At 55.1% G+C, this 21,983-nt stretch overlaps 2 protein-coding genes across 7 annotated transcripts in view; both read right to left on the bottom strand.

Moving 5' to 3' along the window:
• LOC113932354 (NADPH--cytochrome P450 reductase) overlaps positions 1-21,983 on the bottom strand; it is a 61,292-nt gene that overhangs the window by 12,832 nt on the left and 26,477 nt on the right. For 5 of the 6 annotated variants that reach the window (XM_027611337.2, XM_027611338.2, XM_027611336.2 and 2 more), the window contains exon 2: positions 13,586-13,776. In XM_027611337.2, coding sequence (XP_027467138.1) covers positions 13,586-13,764 — 179 coding nt within the window. In that variant the 5' untranslated portion in view covers positions 13,765-13,776. Of the gene's footprint in view, positions 1-13,585; positions 13,777-14,287; positions 14,342-21,983 lie in introns of those variants that run through there. The other variant, XM_027611333.2, reaches the window with a different exon arrangement.
• LOC113932356 lies at positions 1,065-3,169 on the bottom strand. Its single transcript, XM_027611341.2, has 3 exons — positions 2,234-3,169; positions 1,904-2,017; positions 1,065-1,142 (listed from the first exon to the last, which is right to left on the bottom strand). The coding sequence occupies exons 1-3, from the start codon at positions 2,421-2,423 to the stop codon at positions 1,120-1,122; spliced, it is 327 nt and encodes a 108-aa protein (XP_027467142.2). The 5' UTR covers positions 2,424-3,169; the 3' UTR covers positions 1,065-1,119.

Below are 21,983 nucleotides of genomic sequence, written 5' to 3'. Positions count from 1 at the left end.
GGTTGACACCTAAAAAGCGTCCACCCAGTTGTGCCCCCCAGTGCTGACCACGACACGGCCTCCCTCCCACGCGGCCGCTTCTGGGGGAGGATGCGCGACCCAGAGGAGCAGAACAAGAGTGTGTGTCCTTAAAGTAATGGAACGCACACCATTAATTATTCCCAGAGGCAGGGCTTCCAGGGAAATACCCCAGCACCTTGAGAGGGGATATTTCGGGCTTAGAACATGAGGCAGGTGCTTCCTATGATGTTCCCAATTTTGGTTTTTCATATTACAAACGCATTTTACAGTTATAAAGGGGGGGGACAACTCCAACGTCTAAGAATCAGGGGGAGGCTGGACAGGGGAGCGCGGATCACATCCACCAGCGGGGAACGATGTTCATGATACGCTGCCAAGTGGAAAAAGCAGGTTATAGAATAACGCAGGTGGCACAGTCCCATTCCGATGAGAAGGGAAGGTACGGAAGGGCACACACGAGCACACTGAAAACTGTTCCCTCCCAGGGCTGAGGACTGTCTTTTTTTGTTTCCTTCTTTGGCTGATTTCTATTCCCATGTCCCCCGCCCCTCTTTTTCCTACGAGCACGTAACGCTTCTGCACCAAGAAAATAAAAACTGCATCCTAGGTTTAGAAACGTGCGTGCAGACAGATCTGGAAGGCTCCGTCCAACGAGGACAATTAGAATAGCGAAGCCCCGAGCAGGGACCGTATCACAGAAGCTACTCCGAGAAGCACAGAGGCCTCTGGTGTGGAGCACGTCTCGCACCTTCCAGACGCCATGGGCCACGCCAACCTCCCGCTCACAGCTGCCCCAGTGCCTCTCCTCACGATGCCCTTCCTCTCTGGCCCAGAGCTCCTACATATCCCTTAAGACACAATGTACAAGTTCCTCTTCAGAGCACCTCTCCCTGCTGCTCACGTGGCACAGGCCTCCGTCCGGGCCCTCAACTCCATGCTCCCGACTCACTGCTGGATCTGAGGCTCGGGATGAGCTGCTTGGGCCTCCGCGCTCAGCCCCACGCCCGGAGCCGGAGAAGGCTGTTGGAGGGCTCCTGACCCACCTGACATCAGGGTCTGACAGCAGCAGAAAAGCCAACTCCTGCCTCTTCTCAAGGACTAAGGTTTCGTAGAAGCTGCATCTGAGGAAGGGGGATTTGAGACTCGCTCATGGAAGGGAGGAGGGGTGCCCCCACCACCCTGCGAGTGCCAGCACCAGCCTCCGTGGACAATCATGGAGGATGGGAGGCCCACCCTCCGAAGTGGGGGAGGCTCGAGTTTGAATCCCGGATCTGCCACCAAATGGGCCTGTGACAGACGAGTGGTGGCCTCGCAAGGCCTCGGATTCCTCTTACTGAAAACACTGTGTCTTGGCTTCTGCACCCTCCCCTCCCTGTTCCTTGTAGAGCATCCGGAGCCTGGTTAACTCTCAGGAATAAAGAGGGTGTTCCCTAGAAGAAAGCCGTTTGGGTCACTCTGGGGCTTGAAAGATGCCCAGTGGCACCGGGTGGTACGTGCTAAGACCAAAAGGGTGGACCACATTGTCCACCCACAGGGCGTCTGAAACACCAGCAAAGGCCTCGCGGAAGAACTGGGCTCTCTTCTGAGACAGAGAACGGTTCCCAAGGGAAAGCCACAGAAACCGGGCAGCCGACGGGCTCTTGGATGAGGCCCATGCAGCCGGGGGTGGGGAGGGAAGGTGGGCGGAGCTCAGCTCTGGCCGCCCAGGGGTGCGTGGCTCTGACACATGCATGGGGCGGGAATTCCAGGCTGGCAGCTCGGGAAGTGGGGGGCAGGGAGGTGGGGGGCTCGCCAGGCAGGCCTGGCTGGGAACGTTCGAGGGCGGGCAAGATGGGCTAGCCCTCCTGCTCGGAGGGGAAGTTCTCTCTAGAAGCATGAGCACCTCTGGAGGCCAGCACGGGCCCCTTCAGTAGCTTCAGCCCTGGGAAAGCACGAACACTCCCACCCTCTCCCCTGGGCTCCGGGGGTGGCTTCCAGAGATCCGGGGCGGACCGCGCTGCATGGGGAGAAAGGGAGAGCTGAGGAGATTGAGGAGGACCCGGTGCCTCTAGTCACCACCCCAACACGACCCGGTGCAGTTTGCTGATGTTCCCACCGGTTACACGCAGCCTCGAGGAGCAGGAGAACCTGCCCACCCCACCCCCCCCCCCACCCCACCCCCACTGCCACCGCCACAAAGCCCGGCTGCCAGCCTCGGGGCGGGAGAACTCACCTGCTCCGTCCACGTGGGTCCACACCTGAGTGCCCTCAACCGGCCCGACCCCGCCGGACAGCTCCACACTGGGCTGTGTGCCTGGAGCCCGCTCTTTCCCAGGTTGGGGAGCCGGCCACTGGGGCCTTCCTTCGGAGGCAGGGAATGCAGCCTGCAAACCGGGACCCAAGCAAGAGACCAGTGGTCCCATGCACCCGGTGGGCCCCCCCGGGGAACCGCCTGACTCTGCTGGTCAACTCCACAGGGCACCCTCTTCATGCCTCCAGGGCAAGCCTGCCCAGGCGGGGGCCCCCTCCCGAGGTGCATCGGCGCGGGCCGCCGCAGGGACACGTCTGGAACTGACCTTCTCAGGCTGGGCTCGTCCCGCGGAGAGGAGTACGTGCACCCCATGGCTTCTCTCCCGACCCCAGGACTTAAGGGAGAAGGCAGGTTCCGGCCGTCTCCCGGAAACGGGCAGGGAGCCAGCGGCCAGGAACTCGGGCTCTGTCCATCCCTCCGCAGTGCTGGCGGGGCGGGCCGTGAGCTTGGAGAGTGCCCTGGACACCCCAGCCCTGCTGGAGCCTCTGCCGAGCCCTGGCCTGCACCCGTCCCCACGGGCGCAGGGAGGACTCACCACTACAGCCCGGGACCTCCCGCGATCCCCCGCGTTTGGGCACCCGCCCCTCCTCCGCCTGTATGGACCGAGGGAAGGAGAAAACCTTTCCAACCCCGACTCGGGTCTCCTTGGTAACTGCTTATATCGGAGCCCTTTCTCCCTACTTCCTCCCCCCTTCCCAATTGAAAAAAAAGGCGGGGGGGGAGTCATGAGGCTGAATACCGCTCTTCTAGACACTAGAAGGCAGGTTGCTATGGCAGGGCTGACTCTCCACAAAGGAAGCCGCATCCATCCCGCTGCCAGGGCGCCTCAGGACCCTATTAAATTAGCTCTGGTTCCCGTCTTCCCCGCCACAAAAGAGCCGTGGGCAACGGAGCCCCAGCCCCCGGGCCTGTGTCACCTGGCAGCAGCCTGTGTGCAGAGAGACCACATCGTGCCCTCCCACTGTGCGGGGGGGGGCAGGCACCCCGCACGGCGGGCCCCAGATTCGCTGCTAAAACATTGCCCCCCGAGGGGCGGCCCTTCCGAGGCACCCTGAGTACAAAGAGCCAGCTGAGGAGGCTGCAGAGGGCTCAGGCTCGGAGCCCAGTGACCATGCGGGTCCAGTTAGGGCTTTCCACTCCTAAACTGGGAGCAGGAGTCTCTCTGGTTCGGGCCTCAGACATCATCTGCAGGCCACCCAGTGGGGAGGACGAGAGAGAGGGCGGACGAAAGCACTGAGTCACTTGGCAGGGGACGAACCCAGCCGTCCAGGTGGTGATTCATTTCATCCCTACTCCCGGGCAGTGCGCAGAGTTCACGAAACTCCCAACTCTAGTGCAATTCTCTACGGGGCGGATGTCTCCTGAGACTTTCCCTGCCCTTGGCGAGCCAGGGGGCAGCTGCTGGGGAACGGCTGCCTTCCAGAGCCCGGTGTGGAGGCAGAGTCTCTGCTCCCCGGGGGCGAGGTGCCCACGACTGGAGAGTGGGGAGCTCTGAGCTGCCACGTGCCGGGCAGCGCCGGGGTCAGGCTGGCTGGCACGGGCTCCAGGACGGGGCCCAGATTTCTCTACCGCAGGCAGGGCAGTTCCCCGGGCCCCGAGGCTGAAAGCGAACGGTTTGCAAGAGCTGCCTTTGATGAAAACAACGTGATGTGTTGGAGCTTACATACGACCCAGCGGCCCTCTCGCCTACGGGAACAAGAACGGACCAGTAGTGGTGCACCCAGTGGGGACGGGGCCTCTGGCAGGTGGGAGGCCACGGGTCAAAGCCAAAACATGGAACGGGAACTCCGACTTATTGAGTGCCTACTGTATGCCAGCTAGTATTCAAGGAGCTCTATATTGTATTTCATTTAATCCTCTCTACCCCCATTTCACAGCCAAGGACAGCGAGGATTGGGGTATGGTGGGGGGAGGGGGGCAGGAAGCCAACTCCGGGCCACGAAAGCCCAGAGCCGTGGCAGGTCACGACCGCCCCATGAGCAGAGCAGGCTGTGCCTCCCCTATCCCACCCTGTGAGGCTGAGCCCGGCTCACCGGAGTCCCCGGACACGCTCAGAGAGCACCTCATGGTCCTTCCCAGCAATGTCCAGGGCTCCTCGGCCCCCAACGTGTGGGGTGCTGTGACGCTCAGGGGTTACGGTTTCCCTCAGGGACACCCTCCTATATTCCCCAGCATGCAGACCAGGACTCTACACCTGCCGTGCATGGCCCAGGTGGCCCTGCCTTCCCAACAGCACGGGGCAGCATGCTGGCTTCGCCCTTCCAGCCCTGCAGACCCCCGGGCAGTGACCCCCAGTTCCCTCGGTGACCCTCAACTCCCTTCCTGACAACAGACTCCCTTGGTGACCTCCCGTGGTGACGCCTCTCCCAGAGCCGCCCTGCCAGTCCTCACCCTGAGCTTCTGCACGTGCTTCTGCTCTGTGTGCCCCGGCTGCGTCTGTGCTGTGGGCCCGCTTTCTACTTAGCTCCCCAAACTCAGTTTGGGGGCACCTCAATCCTGACACAAGGGGAGGGGTGACCCTCTTCTGCATTCCCACCGTCTCTAGAAACACTCATTGCTCCCCAATGCGCGGAGCCCCCGGGGACACTGCCTGGCATGGAAATGGAGTGAGCAGCAGCGAGCCCTGGGTGAGGCCCAGCGATGCCCAGGGGTCCACGGACGCCCAGCTTGGCAGACAGGCCACCTTCAGAGCTGCAGGCACTAGATCGAACGGCAAAACCACTCCGATCTCAGCAGAGGACGGAGGAAGGAGAGGCAGTGAAGTCCTTCACGGTCAGGCGGCAGTGGACAACCCAGCCCTGCGCTCGAGGGGGCGGTGAGAATACCCCGAGCCCCTTCTCCCACCACTTCCCCTGACGGTGGGAGGTTTCGGGCACTGCTCACCCTCCACGTCCGCAGAGGCCTCTCCCCCGTGCCTGCCTCTTTGTCCAGCTCGTGTGAGCCTGTTTTCACGTTCGGCAGAGCCCAGCACCTCTCTACAGAGAGAGTGACCCTGGACTGGACATGGAAGAACTCTGGCCTTCTTTCCATCTGCCGGCGCTCCAAAGAGGCAGACGGATGGGCATGAGGCTGGCAGCCTTGACTCGTGGCTTTCCCGGCCCTTCGGTGGAGAGCAAGCCCCAGGATGAAGGTCACGCGGGAAAATGAGCTCCTCTGTGGCTTTTCAGAAGCAAGCCCCAGTGGGATGCCACCAGCAAAATCCAGACTGTGGGAAACTGTGAAACAGACGATCTGGTTTCTGGAACAAAAACGCTGCAGGGAGACACCCGGGATGGAGGGGCAGCCCATCCAGCGAGAGACTTCCTGTCACGTTAAGGAGGAGAGGCCAGGCACCAACGGCTGTAGCTGTGTCATTCCATTCGCATGACATTTGGGAAAAGGCAAAACTACAGGGACAGAAGTAAGATCGTGGTCACTTGGCGGGGTGCAGGGTGGGTGGGTGTTCACTGCACAGGGACACGGGGAATGTTGTACGTCTTGACTGTAACACTGGTTATACAACCACATGTCTCTGGCAGAATTCACCAAACGGCACTTTTTTTTTTTTTTTAAGTAGGCTCCATACCCCACGTGGAGCCCAACATGGGGTTTGAACTCACGACCCTGAGATCAAGCCGGGAGCTGAGATCAAGAGTCGGATGCTTAACTGACTGAGCCACCCAGGCACCCCGAACTGCATACTTTAAAAAGGCGGGTTTTGCTGCAGGTAAATTACACCCGACATATCTGACCCCCCAACAGAGAGTCTTACAAGATTTATTTATCAACTACCGTCTTGCTTAGATCCTGAATTAAAAAAAAAAAAGGTGTTAAAAAAAATCTATCAGTTAATCAGGAACTATCAACAAATGCTACTGAGTGTCTGAGGATCCGGAAGCTTGAGGCTGGACAGCCCCGAGCTGCGTTCAAAAAGGAGGCCCTTGAATTTTAGAAGGCTGGACTATTTTAACATTCCATACAATTCCATATGAAAGATCTCCAAATCTGCTACGAAATCATGATTCCTTTATTCAGATTTCACATGGATGGCATGACTACTTCTGAAATATGATGGTTCTCAGATAAGCCAGGAGCAGTGGGGAGGGGAGGAAACATGACTCCATACGGGTGGAGGGCTGTTTACGCCGGGTGATCGGGGCTGATGCTTGAGTTCACTCTTTTGTGCTCTGTGCTTTGGGGTTTGTTTGAAATGTTCCACAGTAAAAAGCTTTGTTTCTCTTTAAGGCACTCTCAGGCGCCAGACGTGAAGCCGAGGTATGCGTGGGGGCACCACGGCGCTCCTCACCTCCAACAGAGCAGAAGAGTCCAGCGGCCCGGGCTGGGTGCAGGCCCCCCTACAAGGGCGGCCCTGTTCAGCTGCACACTGCTGCCAGGCCTCAGCGGGGGCCCAGAGCCTCTGATTTCTTTTTTTTTCCTTCAAGAGAAGCTATAAGTCTGGATTTTATGTACCAGCCTTTGCCATGTTCTAATTTATTTTTTGGGGGGGGAGGGGCAGAGAGAGAGGGGGAGAGAGAGAATCCTAAGCAGGCTCCACGACCAGTGCGGAGCCTGATGCAGGGCTCGATCTCATGATCCTGAGATCATGACCTGAGCAGGAATCAAGAGTCGGACGCTTAACTGACTGAGTCAGTCAGGCGCCCCTAAATGTTCTCATTTAAAACAATGTTCTAATTTAAAGATCTAAAACCCCCGTGTAAGCCAAGGCCAGCCTGTGGGCCAGTCCGCCCCAGAGGCAGCCGCGGGAACAGGCTTAGTGCTGACTAATAACAGCCGTTCTCCGAATGTCCCACGCGAGGGTCCCACACAGGGGAGGTGCCCAAGGGGAGGCAGAAATACCAACGCCCATCCGACAAGACAGGTGCTCCACGCAAAGAGGGGGCAGCGGGGCCCCTGGGGCTTCGGACTCCTGTGGGAACCATCATACCCTGGTGGTCTTTGACCAGGAGCCACCCTGGAACGTTCTGTCCAGGGGCACAAGCTGGGTGGAGGCTGAGGACTAAGTGGGAGTGGACAGGAAAAGAGCCACTTTCGGAATTACTACCAGCATCGTTAAGAGAATGAGCTGCTCTCTTTAACAAGCCTTTAATTGCTATTACAAACAGTTCAAAAGGCCTCCCCAGGGCGTACAACCGTGTTCGTGGACCAGAAGACTCCATATTGTAAGGTGCCAATTAACTTACAGATGTGATCCAATCCCAACTAAAATCCAGCAGGGCTGGTTTTATTCCCTCTTTGGTTTTGGTGGACATTGACAAGCTGGTTCTAAAAGTTACACGGAAATGTCAAGGGCCCAAAGAAGCCAAGCGAATCCTAAAAAAACAAAGCTGGAGGACGTGGCCTACCAGATATAAAGTCAAGAGTGACTACGAAAGCACAGAAAATAGAATAGTGCGGTACTGACGAAGGGACAAAAAAGCAGATCAAAGGGACAAAACAGTCTAGAAACTGACCCGCATTTTGCAGGTCAATCACGGTTCCCTGATTTATATCAACAGTGATGCTGAAGGGCAGTGGGAAGACAAGGGCCTTTTTCAATACCTGGTGCTGGGTCCAGTGGATGGATGCCCACGGGGGACAAAATGAACCTTGAAGCGCCACACACAACCGGCCAATGCCAAGTCAATGTCAGCTGGACAGAGGTCTAAGTTTAAAAGCTACACCAAAGGGACGCCTGGGTGGTTCAGTCGGTTAAGCATCTGCCTGTGGCTCGGGTCATGATCCCGGGAGCCTGGGATCGAGTCCCACATCTGGCTCCCTGCTCAGCGAGGAGTCTGCTTCTCCCTCTGCCCTTCCCCTGCTTGTGCGTTCTCTCTCCCTCTCTCCCTCCCTTCCTCCCTCTCTGTCTCTCAAATAAAGTCTTTAAAACAAATTAAAAAATAAAAAAAAATTAAAAAAAAGATTTATTTATTTTAGAGAGAAAGAGAGAGAGCAGGGGCAGGGGGAGGGGCGGAGGGAGAGGGAGAAGCAGACCCCCCACTGAGCGTGGAGCCCGACTCTGCGGCTTGATCTCACGACCTGGAGATCATGACCTGAGCCGAAAAGAAGAGTCGGATGCTTAACTGACTGAGCCACCCAGATGGCCCTCAAGGAAGCTTTTAGAAGAAAACATAAAAAGAACATCTTTCTGACCTTGGGATGTTAAGAATTCTTAACCTGGACAGAAAAATATCAACCGTAAAGGTTTAAAGGTCAACCGAAAGGTTGAGGAATTGGACTAAGTGTAAGTACTTTTTTTTTTTTAAAGATTTTATTTATTTATTTGAGAGAGAGAGAATGAGAGACAGAGAGCATGAGAGGGAAGAGGGTCAGAGGGAGAAGCAGACTCCCCACTGAGCAGGGAGCCTGATGTGGGACTCGATCCCCGGACTCCAGGATCATGACCTGAGCCGAAGGCAGTCGCTTAACCAACTGAGCCACCCAGGCGCCCCAAGTCAAGTACTTCTGATCATCAAAAGACATGAATAAGAGGGTAAGGAGGCAAGTTACGGGAGGGAGACGGTATTTACAGTATGTTGCTCTAACAAAGGCCTCATATCTAGAATATAAAGAACCCTGACAAATCAACGGGGCCCATAACCCAGGGGGAGCGATGGGCAAATTCTTGAACAGACCTTCACCAAAGGTTTGTGAATGTCCAGTAAAAGATATGACAAGGTCACGGGTCTTCACAGAACTGCAAATCAAGACAGGATGCCACCACATGCCTGTTCAAATGGCTACAATAAAAAAGTTGACAAAAACAAGGGTGAGGATGGGCCATGCCGGCGGCGGGCCAGACACTGGGCCAGACACGTTGGGAAACCGTTCAGGAGGATCCACCGGAGCTGAATCCAAACCTGCCCCACACCTCGCCAGCTCTGAGTCACGGCACACACGGAACAGAAACATGTCCGTACAGGAACCAAACACGCCCACTAGAATGTTCACGCAGAGCACCGTTTGTAAGTGTTCTCCCGACTGGAACCCGTCGGAATGTCTGTCATTATCAGGATGAAGAAATTACGGCTATTCACATAATGGAAACCCAAATGAGACCAAAGAACGTCACATATACCTCAGAGCACGTGCTCTGTGACACAGATACTGTGGGGTCCATTTTGGTGACATGTCCATCAAGCCGTGCGTACTTTTATGTCTGTGCATTATATACACTTCAGCAGAAAGGTGACTTTGAACAAAAACAAAGCAGTCCTTCCAGAACTGACCTTCCCTCTGACCCTCCCTGGTCTCCTGCTCATCTCCCCTGCTGGCCATGGGGACCAGACAGACAAAGGAGTGGCGGGTGGCCTAACCCTGCTAACCACAGCTCACTCAGCCTTAACACAAAAAACAAAAGCCTTAAAAAAAAAAAAAAAAAAAAAGCCACGGTCTTCCTTCTAGTAGCCTGGCCCCTCTCTTCTCTAGTCACCCCATCCCCCGATGCTTGCAAAGGGTCCAAATCTCTTACCTTCGGGTTTTGCTCGGCTCCCTTGCCCCACCCAGCTACTCCCAGAGGCATCCTCAGTCTCCCCAATTCCCAAGCCTGCCTTGCGCAGACTCCCGCCGGCCCTCCCGGCTCTTCCCGCCCAGGCCCCCGTGTCCCATCGGCTGTGCCTTCCCTGGGCCAGCCCCAGGGCTCCCTTCTCGGAGCCTCACCATCTCTCTCGGGCCCGCTTCCTGCAGCGCCCCCTCCACCCTCCTCCCGACGGCCCTCCACCCATCCCTGTCCATCCCCCATGCAGCCCACGTGCGGCCCTGCTGATCAGGCTCTGACTGCCTTGTCTGCACCCCCCGGACTCCCCCAAAATACTTCCCACACCAGGAAGGCACGTGGGCCAGCCGGTCCTTCCATCCTGCCTCACCATGTGAGCCATGCAGCCCAGGGCCATGCACAGTCCCCACACTAAGCCTTGTGACTTCCCACTGAGCTAGGGGCCGCGGAGGCTCTGTGCTGCGGCAGAGACCACCTGCACTGGCTGGAGAACGAAGTGGCCAGGGACAGAGCTGCGGGATTTACAGCAGGAGGGCCAGGCTTATGGCCCTGGGGGGCCAGCTGAGTGACCTCTCGGAGTCTGTTTTCTCAGGTGTGAAACAGGGCACTGGCACCATCTTAAGATGCCGAGGGCATCGCGGTGAAGGGGGAAGCGTGGCTTGTGGAGTCTGCAGGTCTGGCTGGACGACCGGCTCTGCTCCCTGTAAGTTAGGTGACCTGGTCCTCGGTCACTGGCGTCTCGTATGCTCATCCGCAAAGCGGGGCTATAAAGCCTTCCTTGAAGGGCTCTGGTGAGACTGGACAGGATATTAATAGTAAGGATAAAGACAATACACGTCATTCGGGGGCGGGGCCGCGGCCATTTGCACCCGGACCTGGGCAAAGCACTCACGGATGATTACGATTAGAGCGTTTCAGTTTTACAGCCCAGGACATAAGGACAGTTATGACCTCCATTAAGAGCCAAGGGCATGGACTTGGAAAGATTGAACGTCGCACGACTACTCAGCAGTAGAGGCAGGACTCGAACCTTCGTCTCCCAACTCTGGGGTCTGGACCCACGGCACTGGGAAGGGGTCCTCTGCGGAAGGCCCATGCACTCAGGGCACGGGTGTGCGGGGGATACCTCCACTTTCCAGATGAGCAAACTCGGGGCCACTGGAAACGGGGACCTGGTCACTGGTCCCTTACCTTGTGTACCACACTTTTCTCCTCCCAAATACTTTCCACACCAGGAAGGCACGTGGGCCAGCCGCAGCACAAGAGGCTGGAATCCTGTGGGCCAGCCGGTCCTTCCATTCTGCCTCTGGCCCTCTGCGGGCAAAGCCCTCCAAGCCTTGGGGCGTGACAGCACCTTCTAGAACCTGCTCAACACCAACTCCCCTCGGCACACCTTCCGGTCCCTCTATCTTCAAGTTCCCAGAGGCTGTGTCTCCCTGTCTGCCTGGGGCTGTGGCAGAGGTCCTGATCAGACAATGCACACGAGCGCATTTCCTAGAGCATTTGTACAAAGTACCCCTCGATGTCCTGACTGTGCATTTTCTTTCACGTCAATGCCACCTTTGTCTTCTTGCAGTGCCCAGCACAGGGCTCGACACAAAATACACTCTGACACACGCTGCAGCCACTGGCACCAGGAATGCGCTAGGGGACATCACTGTCGCCTCACCTTATGCCCACACGAGCCCCAGGGGATGGGGTCATTGTCTCCATTCAGCAGACGGGAAAACTGAGGCAGGGCGAAGGGAGGGTCTAGCCCAGGCCCCGCCCAGTGACAGACTGTGAGCTTGATGAACGCGGGGACTTCCTCTATTTTGTTCCTGGCTACCTGGGGCAGAGCGGGGCCTCGGGAGGTATTTGCTGAGCTTTTGAAAATGGAAAATGACTGTCCTGTCCGTGGTACGAGGACTGTGTTCTCTGAGTATAGGCTGTGACATTTGAAGACCGTAAAACTTTTCTGGGAGAGGCAATGGTTACCACAGCTGGAACAGGGAATTTGGAGCCCATGGGACCCTGAGTGCCCAGCCTGGGGATTTCTGGCCCGAGGGGCCCCAGGGCCTGCACCTGGGACTGGCTCTGGGCGGGACTAGGGGTGCCCCCTGAGGGCAGGCCCAGGCCTTGTGGCTCTCAGCACGGGACCTCCCCCAGCACCCCAAACCTGCTGGCAGGCCTCTGGGGTAGGAGTTTGGGTAAAACACAGGCAACAGTAAATGTGACAAAGTGACTTGGTTGCAGGAATGATTCAGAACTCAGGCTTGGGGGGGACAGTGGTTTCATCACTTTGTCACAATGTCCTTTTTTTATATCCAAAAACCAGGTGCGCTCTTAAACTTTCTTTCAACTAATTCGCCTTTTTACTTAAACCTTCTTCCAAGGAAGCTTTATGGAAGGTTTAAAAAAAAATTAGTAAAGTAAAAAAACAATGTTAAAGTGAGTAAAGTCAAGCTGGACACTGTCTGTGACATTGTGACTTATAATAAATACATATTTGGTCTTCGTACCCTTTCTGCCACAGAGCTCCTAAAACCCTGGGCATTTCCTAAGTGATACGAGCAACGAAGGTGTCTCCCGTTCCTCAGAACGAGCCCCCTTCAGCCACACTGGAGTTTATGTTAATAAAGTGATTCCTGGAAAGCCCCTAAGGACAGGGCTGGTTGGAAGGTGAACCAACCATGTGACAGGCTGGCCCCTGACCTCCGGGAGGGGAGAAGGGCAGAAGGTGAATGAATCCCCAAGGGCAGATGATTTCATCAGTCATGCCTGCACTGATGTAATGATGTCTCTGTAAAAAAACCAAGAGCACGGGGTTTCGAGACCTTTGGGTTTCAGCGTGCTGAGCACTTCTTTGGGGGTGCTTGAAGCAACACAGCCCCCCATGCCTTGTCCCCTGCACCTCTTCCATCTCGCTGTTCCTGACTTACATCCTTTATAATAAACCCATAACCTAGTAAGTAAACAGCTCTCCTGAGCTCTGTGAGCCACTCTAGCCAATGAATCAAACCTGAGGAGGGGGTTCTGGCAACTTCTGATTTATAACTGGTGACACTGGGATTTGTGACCAGTGGCGGGGGGGCTTACCCGTGGGATCCGAGGCTAACTCCAGGCGGACAGTGTCACACCCGGCAGTGTCCGGTGGGTGGGAGAGAACTCTCCACACATCCGGGCACAGAACTGTTTAGTGTGGGTCTCAAGGAGAGCAGAAAAACAGTTCTCCTCCTCCACTGTCTCTCCTAGAGCCCTTAGCTTGAGGCCGCTAGGGCCACTGGGAAGCGTGAGGTGACAAAGATGCCTTAGGGCCAAAGTGCCATCCTGCCCACGTCAGTGAGGCCACGGGACTGAAGCGATTATCTGCATCCCTGTGTGTGGCCCGTGCAAACAGCACAGCACCTCTCCACCCCCTCACTTCGTGAGACAAGATCACAGGCCTGGAGTGAAATATTAACTGGGTGCTGGCGGGAGCTGACGACCTTTAATGCCCCCGAGCTTCAGATGATCTACCCGTGGAACGGTGCCTTCGACTCTGAACGGTCCCTGTGAGGTTCCATCGAGAAACGCGAACAAGAAACGGCCCCGAAAGAACCTCGTGAACCCCCACGTGCTGTGGACACACAAGGGGTTAAGGGAGATGTGAAGCCCAGGCCACCAAGAAGGCACCACCCACGATTCGACCCAAAGGGCCGCAAGGAAGCCTGCACCTCTCTCGCCTGGCTCCCTCCTGACCCGGGCCCACGGGTGGGGCCCCGCCAGGACTGACGGGCGGGCTCTGGAAGCTTGAGAGAGGGGCCCTGAGGGGGGTCACTTACACTGGTTGAATTTTGGTGAACTCTGGGACTTCGTCTTTTTTCTTTCTGAAGAAGAACCAATAGGTCAGGAGGCCCACAATGAGGGAAAACAGAATCATGTCCGTCATGCTGAGAAGAGACACTTCTTCGGCCACAGTCTCCGATACGGTGGCGCCGGCATCCATGCAGGAGTCCCCCATGTTGACAGGAAACTGCAGGGAGAAAGGACAGGGATGAGCAGGGTCTGCCTGAGGCCTGCGGGCGAGCACCTGAGCCCCAGAAGCTCCAGCCAGGGTCTCTAGGCCCCAAGGGGGGGCAGCAATAAGCAAAGCACCGGGGGCAAGAGCTGGTGGCCCCGCACATGGCCGCTGGTCCCTCTGAGACAGCTACAGCCTTGGACCGAAACTAAAGTAGCGAACGGCGCCACGGTGTCCAGAGGGGTCCTACCGCTGGAGCTGGGACTGGGCCCCCTGCAAACACAGAGAACGGAAGCCACAGGTTCCCAGTACCACCGAACACCCTCCAGCCCCACAAGGGCTTGGAAGGCTTGGTTCCACACAAGAGCGGGGCCACTCGGAGGCAAGTCTTTTCCCCAACTGTGCAACAGGCCTCGGCTGCCCCAAGCCCTGCCCCTCCCAAAGGCCTTCAGGACTGGCCCTTGGATGGCTCCTGGGAAATCCCTTCTGAGCCAGGCAATATGCCGCCTGATGAATGTCTGTATACCTGAGACCCTGGGCCACGGGGATGGTTTACGCTAACCATGTCATTCAGGACAAACGCCTAGGGCTCCGAATCACATCGCATGGGTTTGACTTCCGGGGTGCTGGAGACCGAGCAGATAAAGTTAGAGACGCGGCACCCCACGCCTGCAAGGCTGACTCCCAGTACAAGCCCTGCACACCAGGGCAGCAGTGAGCTCCCCAGTAATTCTTCATACACGTGGCCAGGCACGGCTGCCGTGAGCGCTGAGCCTCCGTGACCCCAGTGGGCAAAGACAGGTGGAAGCTCGTGCCTCATTTCTCCCAGACTCAGCCCTGCGAAGCCTTTTCCCTTGCTGGTTTCGGTCTGTATCCTGCCGTGATACACCATAAAAGAGCTTTTCTGAGTTCTGTGAGTCCTGGTGAACCACTGAGGACCCCCAGCACCCCAACCTCGTGCGTTCCCTTGAAAGATGCCCAGTTGGTGCTTCCACGACTGAAACCCGGCAGGGAAGCAGATCTGAGTCCACGAAGTCAGCGGGGAGTACCTACAACCCCAGCAGTGCACTTCTGCACTTGACGAGGCCGGGCTCGGCTCTGCAAGGCGCGTCGCTCCATTTTGCAATCCCCCGCTATTACCAAGCCGGCTGTTTCCACCACGACCGTGGCTCCCAGCCTCGGTGGGGAAAGCCTTAGTCGTATCTCAGCAGCTCAGGCACAGGAGATTGCCTCACGTCTGACTTCCGTTCACTGTCCCTGCCTCTGGGAGACACCAGGGCACGCCCCTCCCACAGCTGCCCTTGCATCCAAGGGCCCCCAGGAACCAGCTCTGCCCTCCTAGGGCCTGCGGGGCATCGGCCTGCTCGGAGCGGACCCTCGAGCTTGGCCCTCTACTTTCTCATTCACTCAAAGTGCTTTTCTAATGGCTGAGTCCCTGTGATAATCTCAACGCATCCTCTCTGCCATGTGACGCTACAGGACAAATTTAACTCTAGTACCCACACCGAGCACTAGATTATTTAAGGATGAACTCGCGCACGTTGATTATCTCTTCAGCGTTCGTTCGGCGTGTCTTCCATCCAACCCTGCCAGGGTCGTCTGGCACGCCCACAAGCGTGGTCCATGTGGAAGAGGACCCCGCCCACAGAGTCATGCCATGCAGACCCTCGGGGTGCGGCTGACACAGGAAAGCGCCCCCCCGCCCCTGGCACCCCCCACAGAGTAGCAGCCAGCCAACATCCGCTCCCTGTCCCACTGCCCTTCTCGCTCCGGCTCAGGTCACCCAGCCCCCTTACTTTACTGGGGGGGAGACTCACGGCCATGAAGCGAAATGACCAATGACTACTTCCTGACGCATACGCGAGCTGCCCGTACCACCTGAGAAAGTGGTTCCGCGGGGGGGTTCACAGGGACGGTGTGCTGCAGAACAGGGGATGCACACAGTCCCACTCGCCCCACGTTTGGTTCCAGCCACCTAGGCCACTGCCACAGATGCCCAAGGGGCCAGCTTCACAGAGTAGCCGCAGGGAGCCTTTTTAAAAAGCCAGATCATGTCCTTAAGCAAACCCTCAGATGGCTTCATGTCCTACTTAGCACAAAATCCGAAGGCCTTAGCTGGCCACTAGGCTCCACAGTGTCTGGCCCCTCACCTTTCCTCATTCCTCACCAGTCACACAGTCTCCCTGCTACCCCTCAAGCCTCCAGGTCTGCTCCTGCCCCAGGGCCTTTGCACGTGTTAATGCTGTGGCCTGGACTCCGTTCCTCTAGTTATCTGTAGGGTTCTCTCCCCCACTTCATTTAGGTCTTGGCACGCATGTTGTCACCACCTCAGGGAGACTCTTCCTCAGTATAGTTTCTAGTCCTTCTCCCTCCCCGAGCCCACTCACAGCACGGATCACTACCTAGCATTACATCATACATCCTTCCCACCGGCCATCTCCCTGACTGCAGGGTAAGCCCACAAGAGCAAGGACTTCACTTTGTTCACAGCCTGACAGATGAGGAGCACCTAATGTCAACCTGTTGAATAAATGAACATGTGATTCTAGAGAGGGTGGCTTGGCAACGCCTGGCACATGAATTACCAAGTGGTTTTATCAGCCACAAAGCACAACACGATACATCATTACCACAGTCTGTGAGGCTATGTTCACTCTCCTTCAGTCTGGTTCTGTCTCTGATACCTGCACTTACTGCTTCCTTCAGCATCCAGGCCACTCTCCTCAAGCTCAGAGTAAGGACCCCACTCATTCTCGCACCTCGTGGAAATGCCCAGGCGCTGCCCCCTGGGATGCTGACTCCCTGCAGCAAGTCAGGGTGGGGCTCCGGCCCCGAGGCCCCACAGAATGGGGGATAGTGCCAGCACTCGGGGGTCTCAAAAGCACTGCGAGGCATAAAACTTCGGACAAGAGTCACAGAGGAGCAACAGAAAGGACCCAGCGACCATTTTATCTGAGGCCTCCTTCTACAGTAGGGAACGGAAGGCTCCCAGGCGGTAAGCAGTTCACCCGAGTGAAAACTAGAAAGGGGACCCTGCTTCCCAGAGGAGGGCTGGGTTCCATACCCATCTAAGTAGGATGAGTTATCGGACACAGGGCTCTCCCCTGCACTGCTACGGGCTCCTGAACGAAGAACAGTATCGTAGGTACCTCTGTGTCTGGAACATGGTGGAAAGGGAGGACTGGCAAGAAGGAAGTCAAGGAAAATCCTTACCCCTACGCTTCCCGTCCGAGGACAGGAGCAGCGGGCCTGGGGGCTGAAGCGGTGAACGAACTGTTAAACCACGATTTTCATCCTGAGCCACTGGTTTCACATTGCAGCTCACACAGACGCCCATCCATCTCCCCAGCCTAAGCCTCTGCACCGCTGCCCCAGTGCCTCTACACGTGCCCGAGCTGCTTTTCCTCTCGTTGCTTCCTGCTTCAGACCTGGGGTCTGACGACCTCAGCTTGACTGTCACTCCCACGGGTCCTACTTTCCTGGCACGGAACTTGGCGCACCATCTAATGCTTGATAACTCCCCATGGAATGGATGGAAGGAGTCAATGAATATATTATGACACACGGAATGTAAAATTGTTATCATGAACCGATAAAACAAGTAGACTGAAGAGAAATCTGGGGCTGGTAATGTGTCCGTGTGGTAATCCACGAGGACAGATGGTGCTGAAATTTCTTGGTTCATGGGCCTGTCCCCAGGCCCATGGGAATACCTAACAGCTCCATTTATGGACTAGTTAGGTCCAAACAACCACTGGAAACCCAGCTTGGCAAAGACACAAGTCATCCAAAGGAAGGCGGCATGATCTAATGTTAAAACCGTGAAGCAACACAAGCTGGTATATAATTCACGCGGAATTTGACAGCTGGGACTTCCACCATGTTGGTAAAATTAGGCGCCTCTGGGAGTCTGTCCTGAGGCACCTCTGCCTGGTCTGGTATAAAATCACTCTCCTCTGCTGCCTGAAATATTCTGATGAGAACATTTTGGACGTCCTGCCTGACAAGAGTGTGCTCCACATCGAATGTGGCAGGGTGACCGCAAGAGAGTCTGTCGGAGACACTCCAAGGAGACTTCGGGAGCCCTGTGCACTCTTTCTGCCCTAAAAGGGTCTTTAATCTGTAGGTCGTTTCTTCTTTCTACATTTAGTGAAAAGGAGGAATACTGAACAGTGCAGAGTTCTTGGGGGGCCAAATGCAACATTTGTCAGCAACAGAAACCAAAACAAAACCAAAAATGAAATGTACGTGTTTAAACAGCAATTTCTTAACTAGAGCAGGCCCTGCCACCAGTTGGCTGGGACTCCAGCCGAACTTCTTAAAGGCAGCAGGCTTTCATGTTCTCATCTGGAAAATTAGTCCCAGGAAAAAAGGGCAGATCAAAAGACCAGCCAACGAGGTCCTGCTAACCCCAAACAGACCAGATAGTATCTGACCTTTTATTACAAATTAGGTCTGTACATAGAGCTTTCATTTTTATTATAAAAGACAATATACATACAGGAAAAGACAGACATAAATAGGCAGACATATAAGAGAGAAGCCATTCCTCCTGAATTTCAACAGTTGATGCCGGAGGCCAAGGGCAACCCATTCTGGTGCTTCTGAAAAGGCAAACAAGGAAGAAGAGCCCTTTTTCCATCTGACCGGTTTCCAACACTGCAGGGTAAAATGATCCTCTAGGAAGTACTTGTGGCTTTGCCTTTACTGTATGCAATTTCTTTTTTTTTTCAAGATTTTATTTGACAGACAGAGAGAGCACAAGCAGGGGGAGCAGCAGAGGGAGAGGGAGAAGCAGGCTCCCCGCTAAGCAGGGAGCCCAATGTGGGGCTGGATCCCAGGGCCCTGGGATCATGACCTGAGCGGAAGGCAGATGCTTAACCAACTGAGCCACCCAGGTGGCCCCTGTACACAATTTCTGATCAGTAAACAAGACTGATCAAACAACCTGGCACTGACACGGGTGAGCTGTTCACCTGAAGCAGCGACTAGGAGGGAAGAAGCCCGAGCAAGTGATTTAGTTGGCCCCTTCGGTATGCAGGTCACCCAGTGGCAGTCACTGGCACTTGGTGGCATCCACCCCCAGATGCAGTGGGAACAGCAGCTACACAAGTTCACAAACGTCTGCCAAGGATTAGTGGTTTCAAGATGAGGAAAAAGCCTCAAGGAAGCCAAGCCTGCTTGCGCCTGATAGCTTATCCTCCAGAGACAGGGAGATGCTCAGGGGAAGGGCCCTCCCCAAGGCAGCTGCTAAAGAGCAGTAATCAAGAGAGCCATGGAACAGATTTCTCTGTAGCTAGCATGCCCACAAAGTTCATCCTCCAAACCAAGACACATCCGGTGTGGATATCTTTGGATTTTCCATTTTTAGGGTTCATTCAGCTTCCTGAATCTGTAGGTTTGAGAACTTTCAGCCATTGTTTCTTCAAATACCTTTTCAGCCCACCCTCTTTCTCTTTTCCTGGGACTACGATGACATAAATGTGTTTTGTGACTGGTCCCCCAAGTCCCTGAGGCTCAGTTCACTTTTTTCCATTCTGTCTTGTTTCTCTCTGTTGCTCTCCATTGATCGGGGTAGTTCTGCTATTCTATCTTCAAGTCTTACGATGGAGCCATTCACAGTTTTCAATTTTCACTATGGTATTTTTCCGTTCTAAGATGTCTGTTTGGCTCTTCTTTACATCTTGTATGATTCCAACATAGGTGTCACCTTGATGTTGGAGTGTGTTGATTGGTTTTTCTCATTCAAGTTGAAAATTTCCTAGTTTTTAGTATGGTGAGTGATTTGTGACTGTATCCTAGACATTCTGGGAATAATGTTGTTACACTCTAATCTTATTTACATGTTCCCTTTTATCAGAGAGCCACCATGCGGGTGGGGGATGGAGGGTGCCAACTCATTGCTGTCATTCACAACCATGTCCCAGCAGGTACAACACCTTGGGGAAAAATCGGGCTCTGAGGAAGGGGAAGACAAGATGGTCCAAAACAGTCAAAGAGGGGCATCCAGGGACTAACATCTGAGCTGAGTCATGAAAAGTAACCTGGGCCCACCAGCCAGGTAAGGAAGATAAGAGAAGTCAGGGGAAGCATGTACAAAGCCCAGGACTACGGAAGAGCAGAGGTAATAGAATCGGGTGTGACTCAAGTGTGGTCAGATGGGATGCATTTGTATGGGTGGGTGCAAGGGTGTTCGGTAAGAGATGAGCCTTATGAAATACACTGAGACCAGCGTGCAAAGGGCCCAGGAGCCCTCTACATGTCAGGGGTCTTTGGGTCCTGGGCAGCCAGGGACAACAGGGTGGGGATATGGCATGATTACAACTGTCACAGGTGGGAACCTGGACAACAGTGCCTTCACCCACCATGTCAGTACAATCATGAGGCCTTGACCAAGGCAGGACATGCCAGGCCAGTGTTCCACAGGAGACAATAAGTGCCCCGAGCCGATGACCTTTCCCCCTATATAACAGGGCTTGTGGGTGTGGTCTGGAGACATATGACTGGCACTGTGTCTGATGCAATGATGTAAAAGAGGAAGGAAGCCAGGAAAACTGGATGCATGAAAGCATGACTTGGCAAGAAGCAGACAGGAGAGCCAGCATCACTCAGCACAAATTGAGCTGACCAAGCCTCACAGGAGCAGACCACTGAAACTGCAGCTGGCATGGAGAGCCGTGTGGGCTGGTTTCTATCACCCCCTCTGTGGCCACCTGTCCCAAACTCCAAGTGGGGCAAACCCACAGCTCCCCTACACCCTTGGCAAATACTCCAGGGCTTTTTGTGGGCAGACTTAGCAACACTATTAGAAGTTAACACAGGACAATATATGGGCACAGCATACTTCACAGAAGTTCTGTGAGGTAACAGAAAATATACATATTGGTCTCTGCCCCCTGTTGCTGGGACAGAGCTCCCAAAACCCTTGTAATTTCCTAAGTGATAAGAGCACTGGGAGCATCTTTTGTTCTAATGTGGCTCTGGGTGGGCTCCTGGATGGGAGATGGTCACCAGAAAGACCAAGCCACAGTTAGCAGCGTGGAACTTTCAGCCCTGCCTGTTCCGTTCTCTAGAGAGGGCAGAGGGGCTGGACGTAGAGCTAATGACTGAACATGCCTACTGAGGAAGCCTCCCCAAAGATCCCAACAGTACATGGCTCAGAGAGTAACCGGGTTGGTGAACGCATCCACATGTCAGCAGGGCGATGCACCGCAACTCCGCAGGGACAGAAGCTTCTGCACTCAGGCCCTCTCCCAGACCTCACCCTATGTATTTCTTCATCTGGTTGTTCATGTGTATCCTTTACTGTGTCCTTTAATAAACTGGTAAAGGTAAGTGTTTCCCTAGATGTGTGAGCTGCTCTAGCCAGTTCACTGAACCCGAGGAGAGTGTTGTGGGGAACCCCCATTTATTGCTGATTGGTCAGAAGCACAGGTGACCACCTGGACTTTTGATTGGCACCTGATCTGGGGGGAGCAGTCCCGTGAGACAGAGCCCTTAATCTGACACCAGCTCCAGGCAGACCATGTCAGAACTGAGCTAAACTGTAGGATACCCAGGTGGTGTCACAGAATTGCCTGCTGTGGGCACATCTGGGGTCAGAAGTGCCGTGTGTGGCAGCAATGTCACAGTAAGTGAGACACTGGAGAAAGAACTGGGCTTTTCTAACACAAGTTCATACCAATTCAACCTCCTGACTACCCCTTTGCCTCAATTAATTTTGAATACAAATGAGGAAACGAGAAACCCAGGAAGCTGGAGGACTTGCCTTGGTTTACGCCAGTTCTGGGCCGAACAGTTCTGAAGTCTCCTCTGCCTCTAGAGCATCGGCAGGTATAAGGAGCGACAGGCTGATGAGAACCCCCAAAGGGCAATCAGAACCCTCCCCATGCAGGGCATGTGTTCACACAACAAGCCTCAGCAAGGACGATGACACTCCCCCATGTTTTACAGAAATGGGAATGGGGTGGGCCAATGCCAGGATGGCTTCCCCAAACACTGAGGGCTCATGAGGAGAGCTACAGAAGGGCTCCACACTTAGCACCAAAGACTACGTAACACAATCAGGAGGAGTCCCCAGGATGGAGCGGTCACCAAAACATGCCACGTGAGAAACAGTCCAGGAACTGGAGACGTTTACCCTGAAGACAAGAAGAATCAGAGGCAACAGGCCCATCCCTTCTTTGGGTAGTCAAAAAACAGAGGAGGGAGAGGGCCCTGAC

Source organism: Zalophus californianus, chromosome 10 (assembly GCF_009762305.2).
Source record: "Zalophus californianus isolate mZalCal1 chromosome 10, mZalCal1.pri.v2, whole genome shotgun sequence".
NCBI classification, from domain to species: domain Eukaryota; kingdom Metazoa; phylum Chordata; class Mammalia; order Carnivora; family Otariidae; genus Zalophus; species Zalophus californianus.
The sequence above is the reverse complement of the archived record's forward strand: the minus strand, read 5'-3'. Positions and strand labels throughout refer to the sequence as shown.